Source organism: Benincasa hispida, chromosome 9, assembly GCF_027475165.1.
Source record: "Benincasa hispida cultivar pf3 chromosome 9, pf3_genome.v1.1, whole genome shotgun sequence".
Lineage (NCBI taxonomy): Eukaryota > Viridiplantae > Streptophyta > Magnoliopsida > Cucurbitales > Cucurbitaceae > Benincasa > Benincasa hispida.
In genome coordinates this window covers 8,560,161-8,571,946 of record NC_143486.1, presented here as the reverse complement: position 1 = coordinate 8,571,946, position 11,786 = coordinate 8,560,161, and the positions used below count along the sequence as shown (strand labels likewise).

At 30.7% G+C, this 11,786-nt stretch overlaps 2 protein-coding genes across 3 annotated transcripts; one reads left to right on the top strand and one right to left on the bottom strand.

The window, feature by feature from the left end:
• The first annotated feature begins 1,260 nt into the window (after window positions 1–1,260).
• On the top strand, window positions 1,261–5,975 carry LOC120087138 (P-loop containing nucleoside triphosphate hydrolases superfamily protein). Of its 2 annotated transcripts, none has more exons than XM_039044034.2 (12): window positions 1,261–1,717; window positions 3,417–3,802; window positions 4,035–4,114; window positions 4,233–4,284; window positions 4,364–4,405; window positions 4,507–4,585; window positions 4,664–4,695; window positions 4,784–4,852; window positions 4,939–5,013; window positions 5,203–5,319; window positions 5,399–5,449; window positions 5,558–5,975. In XM_039044034.2, exons 1-12 carry the CDS (start codon window positions 1,519–1,521, stop codon window positions 5,699–5,701), a joined length of 1,326 nt encoding a protein of 441 aa, XP_038899962.1. In that variant the 5' UTR covers window positions 1,261–1,518; the 3' UTR covers window positions 5,702–5,975. The 2 variants fall into 2 exon arrangements, with proteins under 2 accessions (XP_038899962.1, XP_038899961.1); XM_039044033.2 differs by having other exon boundaries at window positions 1,276–1,717; window positions 4,658–4,695.
• Window positions 5,976–7,311: 1,336 nt separating this feature from the next.
• LOC120086500 (auxin-induced protein AUX22-like) lies at window positions 7,312–10,071 on the bottom strand. Its single transcript, XM_039043182.2, has 3 exons — window positions 9,623–10,071; window positions 9,036–9,129; window positions 7,312–7,645 (listed from the first exon to the last, which is right to left on the bottom strand). Exons 1-3 carry the CDS (start codon window positions 9,996–9,998, stop codon window positions 7,561–7,563), a joined length of 555 nt encoding a protein of 184 aa, XP_038899110.2. The 5' UTR covers window positions 9,999–10,071; the 3' UTR covers window positions 7,312–7,560.
• Window positions 10,072–11,786: the final 1,715 nt, after the last annotated feature.

Here is an 11,786-nt window from a genome sequence, read left to right as displayed (position 1 = left end):
ATATGAGAATACTTGGATAGTTGTGTTTGTTTTATAGATTTCTACCCGGAAATATCTTAAATTTACACAATATTTCAAAAATATCCTTACGACTATTCATTAGTGTATAACTAATATAATATAATTTAAACTTATATAACATATTTGGTTTTATATTTAAGATTTTTTAATTAATATAGTTGCATTATTTTCTTTATAACTTTTCAACTAAATAATATATATTAATTTAGATTTTCTATGAAATAAAAATTTTAAATTTGAAATATATTTCTTAAAAAAATAAAAATTACCACAATATAATCAAAGAGAGTGAATACATAGTTGATAGTATTTATCTCAACTATAAAATAAAAAGATGAGTGATATATGTATGTATATAAAAAAAAATGAAAGAGAATGCTTTCAACACTGGAATCTAGAAACACATGTTTAGAAGGTATCTAAAACTCTTGAGATATCCTCGATAAAGATATCTTAGAATCGTGGGAATCTTTGATGTCAAAGCATCTTACATTACTACAAAATAAATTGATAATCCTTATGCCCGTTCCATGGGAATCTTGGACTCCCACGGAACAAACCACCTCTTTTTATGTTTTGAAAATTTTAAAAGTGGTTGATAACTCTCTAAATTTTTAATATTATTATTGCCTATTAAGATTCTAAATGTTAAAAAAGTACCTAGCAAAGTTTATAAATGTTTATTTTATTTATTTTTTAAATTTTAAGAAGGAAAATTTTTATAAATAGAAAAATCCAAAAAATATTTACATTTTATAGCAAAAAGTTGTACTTTTTGAATCTTTTTTATTATAAAGTGTAAATATTTTTAAATATTTTTTTTTATATTTAAAAAGTCCATTTTTAAGAATTCACTTAACGTAACACTGAATTCAATGCCATGTCAAATTATTTGTTTTAATTTAGTAAAATATTGGGTAAAAATTTGAAATTCTAACTCTTAGTCGATAATTTATATATGATATGATAAAATGGAGTCCGAAGATTTAAATGTTAGACCTCAATTGTTACGATTAATTTTATTTCGCTCGTTGATATATCATCTTAATAAGTCAAGTAATTTAAAAAGGTAGGAGCTGGAGACAACTCAAGCATGTAAATCAATCTATAAATACATAATTAAAAATGAGAAATGTCTTTTCATTTTAAAGTAAATATAATAATAATTAATAAAATAATGTGGTGCAACTGCAAGGAACCGACGCAGAGTTTTGTTGAATATGGAAAAAGGAAAAAAGAAAAAAAGAAAAAAGAAAAAAGAAAAAATGTTGAACAGATTTTTCTCAAGAGAACGAAAGAGAATTGTCATCTCAAATTCTCAATTCACATCCGCACAGCATAGCTTACGTCTCTCTCTCTCCTCTTTTTTTTTCCTTCCTTTCTCTCTCTTCCCCCACCTTCCCACTCTGGCTCGTAAAAGTCGACCAAAAACCATAACCACGAAGACTTGGAAATGATAATTGATAACGAAAATCTCACAGTGAGCTTTAGATAAGAATGGCAACTCAGCCACTATCTCCGACTTCAACTTTTCCCTCTCTTTTCTGTAGCAATAGTAATGGAGTCGGTTTTTATAAATTCCGTTCTTCATCGTATTCCCATCATGCCTCTGTTTCTTCTTCTTCATTTCCGATGGCTAAAACCAACCAATCCATTTCTAGACTCTGTTATTTGCAGACCCATTTGCCCAAATCAGGTATTTTCCTTATACCCACTTGGTTTTTGTTGATTACTATCGGTGTTTATCAGGTTTTGTATATTTGGTTCTGGGATATCCTCTGTTTCGTTTATTGGAGTGTTTTTATTTATTTATTTATTTATTTTTTATTTTTTTAAATGATTGTGAAGGGTAATTAGTTGTTGAGTGTTAGGAAGATTATGAGATGTTCTTGAATTTCAAATGCTGTGCTACTTTGTAAATATGGGTTAACTTCAATGGAAATTTTATGCGTTTGGTTGGAGGGAAATTGTTGGGACATGTTCTTCAGTTATGGAAATTTGGTTTCGTGATGCATGAATGAATCGTTGGTTTTGTTAATTTTATTTTTCAATTTCATTTGTTTTTAGAAATGGGTTCTGTTCATTCTTGTTGTTTGGAAGTTTTTGGTTTGTAACATATAGAGTAATCCTTTTTTTTTTTTCTCTCCCTTTTTTCTGTGTTCTCACATTTCTCTGTGGCATATCATCTTTTTTGGTCCAAAAAATGTGGGTAGTTGAAGGTATATGTGGTTTATCATTTGTATCGTTCTACTTAGAGCTGGCAACAGCAAAGTTAAGCCAGCTTGGGTCAAGCCTACAAAGAGCTAGTGGCCAAATAGTTTGGGCTGCTGTTAAATGAGATTGGGGCTTTATTGTCTCTTATCAACTTTTGGCCCATATATATATATTCCCTTCTTCTCAGAGTTCAACAAGATTCAAACCTCTTACTTTTTGGGACACAGATAATGCCTTGACCAATTGAGCTATGCAAATATTTCGTAGTTCTAGTTTCGTATTGCCATCTCGGCTTTTTGAAGATGAGGTACTTAGCAGAAGATGTGTTCCATCAGTTATATTAAAGGGTGTCGAAAAGGTTGGTTTGGGCCCTCAAGGGCTAATAGTCAAGCAATGTTCAAGTCCTGCTTAACATGGGTTGAGAATGTGCTACCTTGATCATTAAGTCTTGAGGGGAAGACACGACATTTAATTATTAGTAGTTTCTTGGAAATGTTCTACACTCAGCCTACAACTTTGTGCTTTTCCCTTGTACTTCTTGGTTGTATGACATCATTTCAGTGTACTCATGGGATTGAAACGGTTGCGTTGGTATGAATGGGTCTTCATAATGACCAAGGCCATTGGCATAACCTACTGCAAGTATGCAGATTTAATGGATCATTCTGCTTGCCAATAGGGGTGGGTTAATCCAATAACACTGGTATATTCTTTTGACATTTCAACCTGGGGAGGGGAAGAGGTCAGAGTGGAGTCATCAATTCAATCATTCACATGGTCTCTTGACCTTTTCTCTAAATGAAGTAATGAACCAAACTTTTATACATTTGTTATAGTGACATGACCATCTCTCTAGGTTGCAACTTGCACGTTCCTTTTAGATCTTTATATGCTTGAGATAATGCTTTGCTACTTTCAAGCGACATTCTTATGAAAGCGTCATATATAGTTTGTACTTTGTAGTGAAATCAGAGAGAGCTTCTGAATTCTTGTATTTTATGAATGAACTTTTCGATATTTGTAGTGAAGCTTTTGTGAAGTTTCAGAAAGCTAAAGTTCTATTGTTTGATGGCCAATTCTGTTCTACCATATCTTGTATAGTATGCAACTGCGTTCTTAATGTGTAGACACAAACTGCTTTAATCATTGATCTCTTCCGTCTCTTTGGAATTTTACTCTAGGCAATGGATGTTCATGGATTCAAGATAACTCCTTGTGCCACAGTGTTTCTGCCTCCATCGAGTGTTTTCAAGGCTCCATTTGTTATGCATTACCCACAAAGCCAGCACAAGTTTCCACTGTAGAGGACCTTTTTGAATTCATTTGCTCAGGTCCCTTGATGGAAAAGTTGGGTATGAGCCCGGAAAATGTGGCTGATGCCATAGATAAATGGCTAGCTTATGGCTCTTATCTTTGTCGATTATTCAAAGCTAACGAAATGGAGCTCACAATTCCTCAAAAAGCAAGATTTTATCATTACTATATACCCGTCTTTTTTTGGTGTGAAGATCAGATTTCTCAACACCAGTCCTCATTTAAAGAAGGAGAAGAAATACCTCCCTTAGTGGTAAGCTTTTGGAATTCCCATATCTACTTTATTCTTGTTTCAAACCTGCTTATAATAATTATTTGATGCGTTCTTCCACGTCAAGGAATTGAGATGTTTTGCATGAGCATAGGCTTTCGTGGAATTTTTTTTATCCGAGGCCTATTGATTACGCTGGTTATCACTATCAGAGCTAAAAGTTTGTTATTCCTGTGACTCCTTGTCTTCAAATCACTTTGTTGTGCTTGTGCAGATAGGATTTAGTGCTCCGCAAGGTTGTGGAAAAACGACACTCGTGTATGCTCTCAATTATCTTTTTGAAGTAACAGGCAGGTAGGCTGCGATGCGAGTAATTATACCATAATGAGAGCTGACCATCTGCTGAAGCAGTGATAGCTGATAAGACTAAATAATGGGCAAAATATTATTTCTGACTGAAGTTCTATCTCAGGAAGTCTGCTATGTTATCCATTGACGATTTCTATCTGACAGCCGAGGGGCAGGTTGGTTAGCTATCTATGGTGTTTTTAGCATTTGCTTTCGGTTTGCATTACTATTAATAAACCAAGTGTTACATGGTAGGCACAACTGAGGGAAAGCAATCCTGGAAATGCACTTCTGGAGGTAACTATTTTCAGTCTCTCCTTCTCTTAAATTGTAGATTAAATGAAAGCTAGTTTTAGTCCTCCATATTTCTTCTGTTAATTATTTTCTTCTATTTTTAGTTTCGTGGAAATGCTGGAAGTCATGATCTCGAATTGTCAGTCGAAACACTCACAGCCCTATCCAAGTTGACCAAGGAAGGTCAGCTTCTCCTTCACTTTTGCTTCTGTTTCCCCTATTTTGATATTTTTACTTATTTAGTTCTCTTTTAAGATGAAGGTTTAAAGATGAAGGTCCCCAGATATGATAAAGTAAGTGCAAATAGCCATTATCTTGGTCCTTGTATATAATTCCAGCCACTTATGAGTCTCAATCCCCCATGTCCTTTGTTTAATCCAGTCTGCATTCAGTGGAAGAGGTGACAGAGCTGATCCTTCTACTTGGCCAGAGGTTGAAGGACCATTGACAGTAAGAAATTTTAATTTAACAAAAAAAAAAAAAAAAACTTAAAATTTATTGCACCTAGCTACATGAACTTTAATTTGGTCCTCTAGGTTGTCCTATTCGAAGGCTGGATGCTTGGCTTCAAGCCGCTCCCGACAGAAGCAGTCACAGCAGTTCATCCACAGGTTATAGCTTTTCAACTTTCCAGAACTTATTTTCTAGCTGATCCTCCTTTGTCAAATCTGTCATTAACATCTATTTCTATCTCTACCATGTCTTTTTTTTTATACTCAACCACTATCTCTTCAATCAAGTGAAAAAAGGAAAACAAAACCTGTGAAAATCTCACTCAAATGAACTGCCAAATTTTACAGCTCGAGACAGTGAACAACAATATGAAAGCATACTACGACGCTTGGGATAAGTACATAAAGGCGTGGATCGTGATCAAGATAAACGATCCCAGTTGCGTCTACTATTGGCGTCTGCAGGTAAGCTGTTTTAACACATTACATACAACCACCGAGTTTTAGAAACCTTAAAAAACAATCTGGTGTTATGAATTTGCAGGCAGAGATTGCAATGAGAGAGGCAGGAAAACCCGGGATGAGCGACGAAGAGGTAACCAAAACGAAATGAAACAAAATAGAGTTTGAAAGTTGCATATAGTCAGATGTCAGTGAAAAAAGTTGGTTTGGATGGATGAGAAGGTGTGGTGGTGTTTTGCAGGTTAAAGATTTTGTTTCGCGTTATCTGCCAGCCTATAAGGCTTATCTTCCCACGTTATACTCAGAAGGGCCAAGTGGGTCAGATCCAAAGCATCTGCTTGTGGTTGAAATTGATGAAGAAAGGAATCCAATTCTTGGTTATTAGGTGGGAGATTATATATGAACTTAAAAGTTGGTTTTATCAGCTTTCATATGTTCTTTGACCACCTTTTTTACCCCTCCTATGTGGATACCACTCGCCTACTTTTCACTAAAGTAGGAGCTCTTATTCATTCATTTGTATCAATCTGTTTTTGTTGTATGTAATAAATCAAGTGGGCTTTACTCAGACTACATGAGGGACTAAGTAGGAGCTTTTACCTTGTGGATTGTATATTACTTTCTTTTATCCGTTAAAAATTACAAATTTAGTCCCTAAATTTTGATGTTTGTGTCTATGAATTTTCAAATATTTTAAAATTAATATTCTATAAAATATAGAATTGAATTTTTTTTTTTTGTATATCTGCAAGGGGGAAGAGATTGAACCTTCGACTTGAGGAAAGTCATGCCAATTACTGATAAGCTAAGCTCACTTTGGTCCAAAAAAAAGTTTATGAATATATTAAATACTTTTTAAAGTTCACATATTAGAAGATACAAATTTTAGAAAAAGGACTAAACGTGTATTTTAATTCTTATGTTTTGTGAGTGTGAGTGACTTTCTTTTACCATGAATCTTGGGGGTCTCAACCTTACAAATTTGGGTCAATATGGGCTTGTCAGTCCAATAGATGACAGTTTGGGCCTAGGACCAAATGCTGGATTTGTTTGGGCCAAGTCGTCGTAATGCTTTGAGCTTATGAGATTTTAGTTCATTGGATCATATCGCTAATAAGGTTTGGATGTACTAAGTTGGATAATTAAGTTTAGTTGTTTGAATTTTTAGTTTTGTATTTATTTAATATTCAAATTTTAAAAATGTCTAGTATGTTCTTAAACTTTCAAGTCTGTGTTTGATAGATTCGTGAATTTTCAAATTTATGTCAAATGAGTTTTAGAACTTTTATTTTGTCTAATGGATTTTTGGCCTATTTGACATTTTGTAAAATATACAAATATACTAAACACAGTTATGGGTATGGGAGAGATGAAATTTAATTTTATATCTAATACATCAAAACTTTTTTAGACAAAAAATTGAAAGTTCATGGATCAATTAGAAAATTTTAGAGTTCAAAGACATATTAGACAAAAGATTGAAAACTCGTAGTTCTTTAGAGACATTTTAAAACTTAGAGATCTATTAGATACAAATTTAACCTTAATTTCTTTCACTATTAAGGCAAAATTATTATTCTTAAATTAAAGTTAGAATTTTTCAATTTTTCTTTGTACGTTCTATTTTTGACTTGGCTAATGTTAGTTATATGATGAACTAACAACATTTTAGAAATTAAGTGGCTTGTCTTCTTTCATACAATATATTTTCTTAAAGGTTGATTTATGTTATATTTTCTTTTAGCACCTTTCTTCCACTTTCTCTTATTTGAATTGTCAATGGAAAAGATGCACCTTTAAATTACTAAAAAAAACCATTTATTTAAAATTTTGTACCACTTGTCTACATAGAAATGGAATCATATTTATATATGAAAAAAACATTAAAATAATAAAAGACAAACAACCAAAGCAAACCATTTCCTTAATATAACTCAACAACCTAAAACTAGAAATCAATAATTGAAAATGAATACCCAAAATAAAACCAAATGGTTCCATAGTAAGTAAACAAACTTCATATATTACTATAATCTAATTTTATATATGTCCCTCCTAAAACAGAATCACACATGTGTGACATTGACAATCAACTAAACAAATTAATAGAGAGGTCCTATATTAATTATCTGAATTACTTTTATGTCTATTTTTGAACAAAATAGAGTCATAAAAATTAAGCAAAAAGATTACAAATATAAAAATTAACCGAAATATAGGAGCATTTTTTTTTTCTTGTTCTACTTATAGATCCTTAAATTGTAGGGCGAATCCTTTGGCTTCAGATCTTTTCATTATCCTCAACCTCTTGCAAGATTCAATAAACATCCTGAAAAATTATAATTATTATTATGTTAATTATGATCATAATTGTAATTAGAGAATAATTATTTTAAGAATATAAAAATATAATATTATATTTAAAATGGTATGTGTCGGAGAGGGGGCAAGGAGAAATGAATTGAGGGACAACTTTGTAAAATGGCTGACACTATTATTAGGGTTTGGTTCGTGTCGGTATCATGTTGTGTAAGTTAATGAATGGGATGGGAGGTGTGAAAAGACCTTTTTGCCCATCCTTCAATTAATCAAATCAAATTGACTTTGACGGGAGACTTCAATTTAAAGCACCGTTAACAACGGTAATAATAACAATAATAATAAAACAATTCATTATATATATATATTATTATTATTATATTTAATTACTTCCTTTGAACTTTTACTTAATTATTTATTTATTGGTTTTTCTATAGAAATTTTTTTGTTAGACTTTAGGTTGGGAGGTTGAGTTTGAGAATATAAGAGGTTGGTATGAGATCTATGCTAGTTGCAACATAGAGTTTAACAATAATGATCAAATTATTTTTCTAAAATTTATAAAAAATGACTAAATAAAAATATAATAAATTCCAGGACTAAAATATGATTTAAATTAAAATATATTAATCATTGTATTTTGTCCTTGTTCATTTAGATTAAGACAATTGCGTTAGATAACATTTCTAAGAATAATAATTAAGTGTATAGTAATATTTTTAAAGAATTATAAATATAGAAAAATTTATTGGTGATAGATTCTATCGCTAATTGACTCTTACCAATTATATGATCTATCTATAATAGACTTCAAAAGTAAAATCTAAATTTTGCTATATTTACAAATTCTTTTGTGTTGTACTATATATGCAAATACTTTTGACCTGATTGTTATATTTGCAACTGCTCTTCTAGAATAATAACAATTAAATATTTGATGACTAATATGAACATAATTCAATTGATAAAAATAGATATTGATTGATCAATAAATTAGAGCTTTGAATCCTTAAATTTACATGCTAATACAAGACCATAATAGTAAATAACAATCATCTAAGGTTTTTTTTGGTAACATAATATATAATTATATCAATAATGAAAAAGAAATAATATGAATCATAATCTAGAGTTGTTTAGACACTTGTTTTCGACTAAAAGGTCGATTTGGATTGACGTCAGAAAATTTGTTTTTAAAAAATTCATTTTTATTTATAAATATTTTTGATAAAAAGGGATTAAAATACACTTGAAAATTTATTCCAAACACATTCTAAGAAGCCATTGATTTAAATTTCAACCTCACATTAAAAAAATTAAAATTTGAGTTTGGTAAACAGAAAAATGAATTTAGAGAGAGAAAGTGAAAAAAAAAAGAAGAAAAAAAAAGGTGAACTTACTCCCAGGGGACGTCTCCAACAAGCATCCAGTCTCCATCTTTGTCCTCATAAATGGGAACGTAATCAGAACTTTCTCCATGCTTTAATGTCTTCCCTGTCATTTTACAAATATTGCCACTACTTTTTCATTATATTTCTTCATAAATTTTTGGATGATTTTCAAATGGTAAAATTTTACTGTTTATATGTGATAGACCGTGACAAACTACTATCCGTGTCATGATACACGATAATATTTTACTATTATTTGTAAATATTTTCAGCAGTTTCGTGATTTAAAATAATTTACTTAAATTTTTTATATATATATTACCAAAAAATAAAATAAAATAAATACAAGTGTATATTTTTCTTTATTCTACTTAATTCTTTTAGTTAGACAGCTTCATCATGTTATCAAATATAAAACAACCTCTATCTTAAATTCTCAAAATTTCGAGGGAAGAAATCTAACTCAATCATTTATTTGTGAATTTATTATGGACATGTTAATTACTAAATAAATCCTAAAAAATGATTAAGAAAAAAGAGGGAAAAAAAAATATAACAAAGGGCTAGGTCATAGAGGTTTGAATGAATTTAATTACCAGTTCCAAAGCAAGCAAAGAGCTTTTGAAGAGCAAGGGCAAGATCCGAGTAGCCTTTATGAGAACCCAAGTCAAGTTTACGAAGAAATGGAGCTCCATCCATGCTAATTTTCACGTACATTTTCGAATTCTCACTCTCATGCAATGTCGATTCTTTTTCTCCAAAACTATTCTTTTTTCGATATGAACATACCGGTGGCCACCCCACGACTTGTCCCTTAATCGTCATGCTATTCTTTTGCTCGACATCGTCTCGGGCTGGCTCATCCTCATTGACGATGTCAGCGTAGACTCGTTTCTTCTCATTTTTGTCGTCGTTGCCAGGGAGACCGAGACGAAGCTCGGTGATCTCGAGTCCAAGGGATTCTTTTGCCATTTTGTTGAAAGGAGGAGTCTTTTTTTTTTTTTTCCTTTTTGGTATAGGGAATGGGAAAAATGAGAAAGGATTGGACAATGAAAGAGGGTTATATAGAAAAAGAGATGGGAAGAATTGAAGAAGGGAGTGGGGAACAATGACAGGTCAACTAAGGGGTTAGCGGTCGCTGAGATGAGAAGCAAAAGTGGGGTCTTGGTGCTCCCTAAGACACTATTAAGGACCGACATAATAAGTTGGATGGAGGACTTATGTTTAGGTTTTTTCTTTTTTTAAAATCTTTTAAATACCCTACGTTACATTCATAATTCTTGGATCGGATCTTAATTTTTTTAAACTAGATATGTCAATTTGAGTTTTATAGACTCTGATACCATATTAAAAAAAATGAGATTTCATCTCAAAATCAATTGACAATGAAAGGACAATGTGCCATTCTCTGGTTTGTTTATCGATTCACTTTTTGAGTATCTAGGTCATTTTGTGTACAAACAAAGAAGAAATAAATTTGGATACATACTCGAATTTTATGAATATTTTGTTTTATAGTTTTTCTTTAAATATTGTTTGTTTCTTCACAATTTTTTTGCTATAATTTTTCTTCTCTGACAGAAATATTTTTAAAAGAAAATTTTGTTTTTAGAAAGTAACATATTTTGTTTTTAGAAAGTAACATTTTCTTTTTCTATTTCTAAATATTATACTCATTTATAAGAACATAATTAAATTTTTGCTATTTAGCATCATTCAATATCTGTCAGTTAAGCCTATGTGTAGTAAAATTAGGTGAAAAATTTTTGTGTCTACACGATTATTTAAAAGAGTGAAAGTAACCTAGGTGAAAAATGATAATAAAAGCACTTTTTGTCATTTTTTTTTTAAAAGAAGAAAAAAAAATCTCTAATTTTTGAAAATTTTAAAATTTATCACTCATGTGTTAAATTTTTTTAGTCAAGTAAATGTATAGCTTTATAGGAACAAAATCATGTGCTCAACTCAGATTGAAACATAGAAATATCCGAGTCCTTTTACTATTTTACTTTTTTCCTTTTTGGAAGGAAATCTTTCTTATTTTTCTAAATATATGGGTTTTGATTATCAAGAATTTTAATTTTATAAAAAAATACCTTCTACTTTAGAAAGATAGAGAGAAAAACTTTAAGTTTTTTTTTTTCTTTTTACAAAAACAATACAAAGACGAACAAAAATAACAACGTTAGGAAGGACAACGGGAAAACTTCACCCTAATCATCACTCATCAAAAGTTGAAAGAAAGGAGCCAAATCATCAACTACCATGTTTTAAGATGATTGAATGAGTCAAGAATATTGGTAAAATCCGGGCATACTGTTATAAATCGTAGTCCTAATTATCTCTCATTATTCGTATTATGTGTACAAAGTATTAGCAAATATAGCACAATACAAAAGAATTTATAAATATAACAAAATTTAGATAAACTCTTAGAGTCTATCAGTGATAGACCATATCGTTAATAGGAGTATATCAATAATAGAGTCTATCACTAGCATATTTTGCTATATTTGTAATTCTTTAAAAACATTGTTATACAATTAATTTTTAATTATAAAAGTGCTATCCATTGTAAGTACCCATAAAAAATAGATCATCAAAGAACTAATTGGATTTATTAGTATTCCCATTTTTGTAATTTAGTTTTCTCCTCTAAGATTTACCATAAAATTATATTAATCAATAAAATTAAAATTTTTTATTTTATGCCATTTTTTTGGGTATAAAGTAAGTCAAGAACATTTCATGAGTACATAC

What these genes read in the sequence shown, in the direction of transcription:
- LOC120086500 (XM_039043182.2), bottom strand. Translation starts at nt 9,998, where the DNA reads ATGGCAAAAGAATCCCTTGGACTCGAGATCACCGAGCTTCGTCTCGGT. An exon ending in CTTTGCTTGCTTTGGAACTG is followed by an intron (nt 9,130 to 9,622) that starts GTAATTAAATTC and finishes GTAAAATGACAG; the next exon opens with GGAAGACATTAAAGCATGGA. An exon ending in GTTGGAGACGTCCCCTGGGA is followed by an intron (nt 7,646 to 9,035) that starts GTAAGTTCACCT and finishes ATAATTTTTCAG; the next exon opens with GATGTTTATTGAATCTTGCA.
- LOC120087138 (XM_039044033.2), top strand. Translation starts at nt 1,519, where the DNA reads ATGGCAACTCAGCCACTATCTCCGACTTCAACTTTTCCCTCTCTTTTC. An exon ending in AGGTTGAAGGACCATTGACA is followed by an intron (nt 4,853 to 4,938) that starts GTAAGAAATTTT and finishes TTGGTCCTCTAG; the next exon opens with GTTGTCCTATTCGAAGGCTG. An exon ending in TCACAGCAGTTCATCCACAG is followed by an intron (nt 5,014 to 5,202) that starts GTTATAGCTTTT and finishes CAAATTTTACAG; the next exon opens with CTCGAGACAGTGAACAACAA.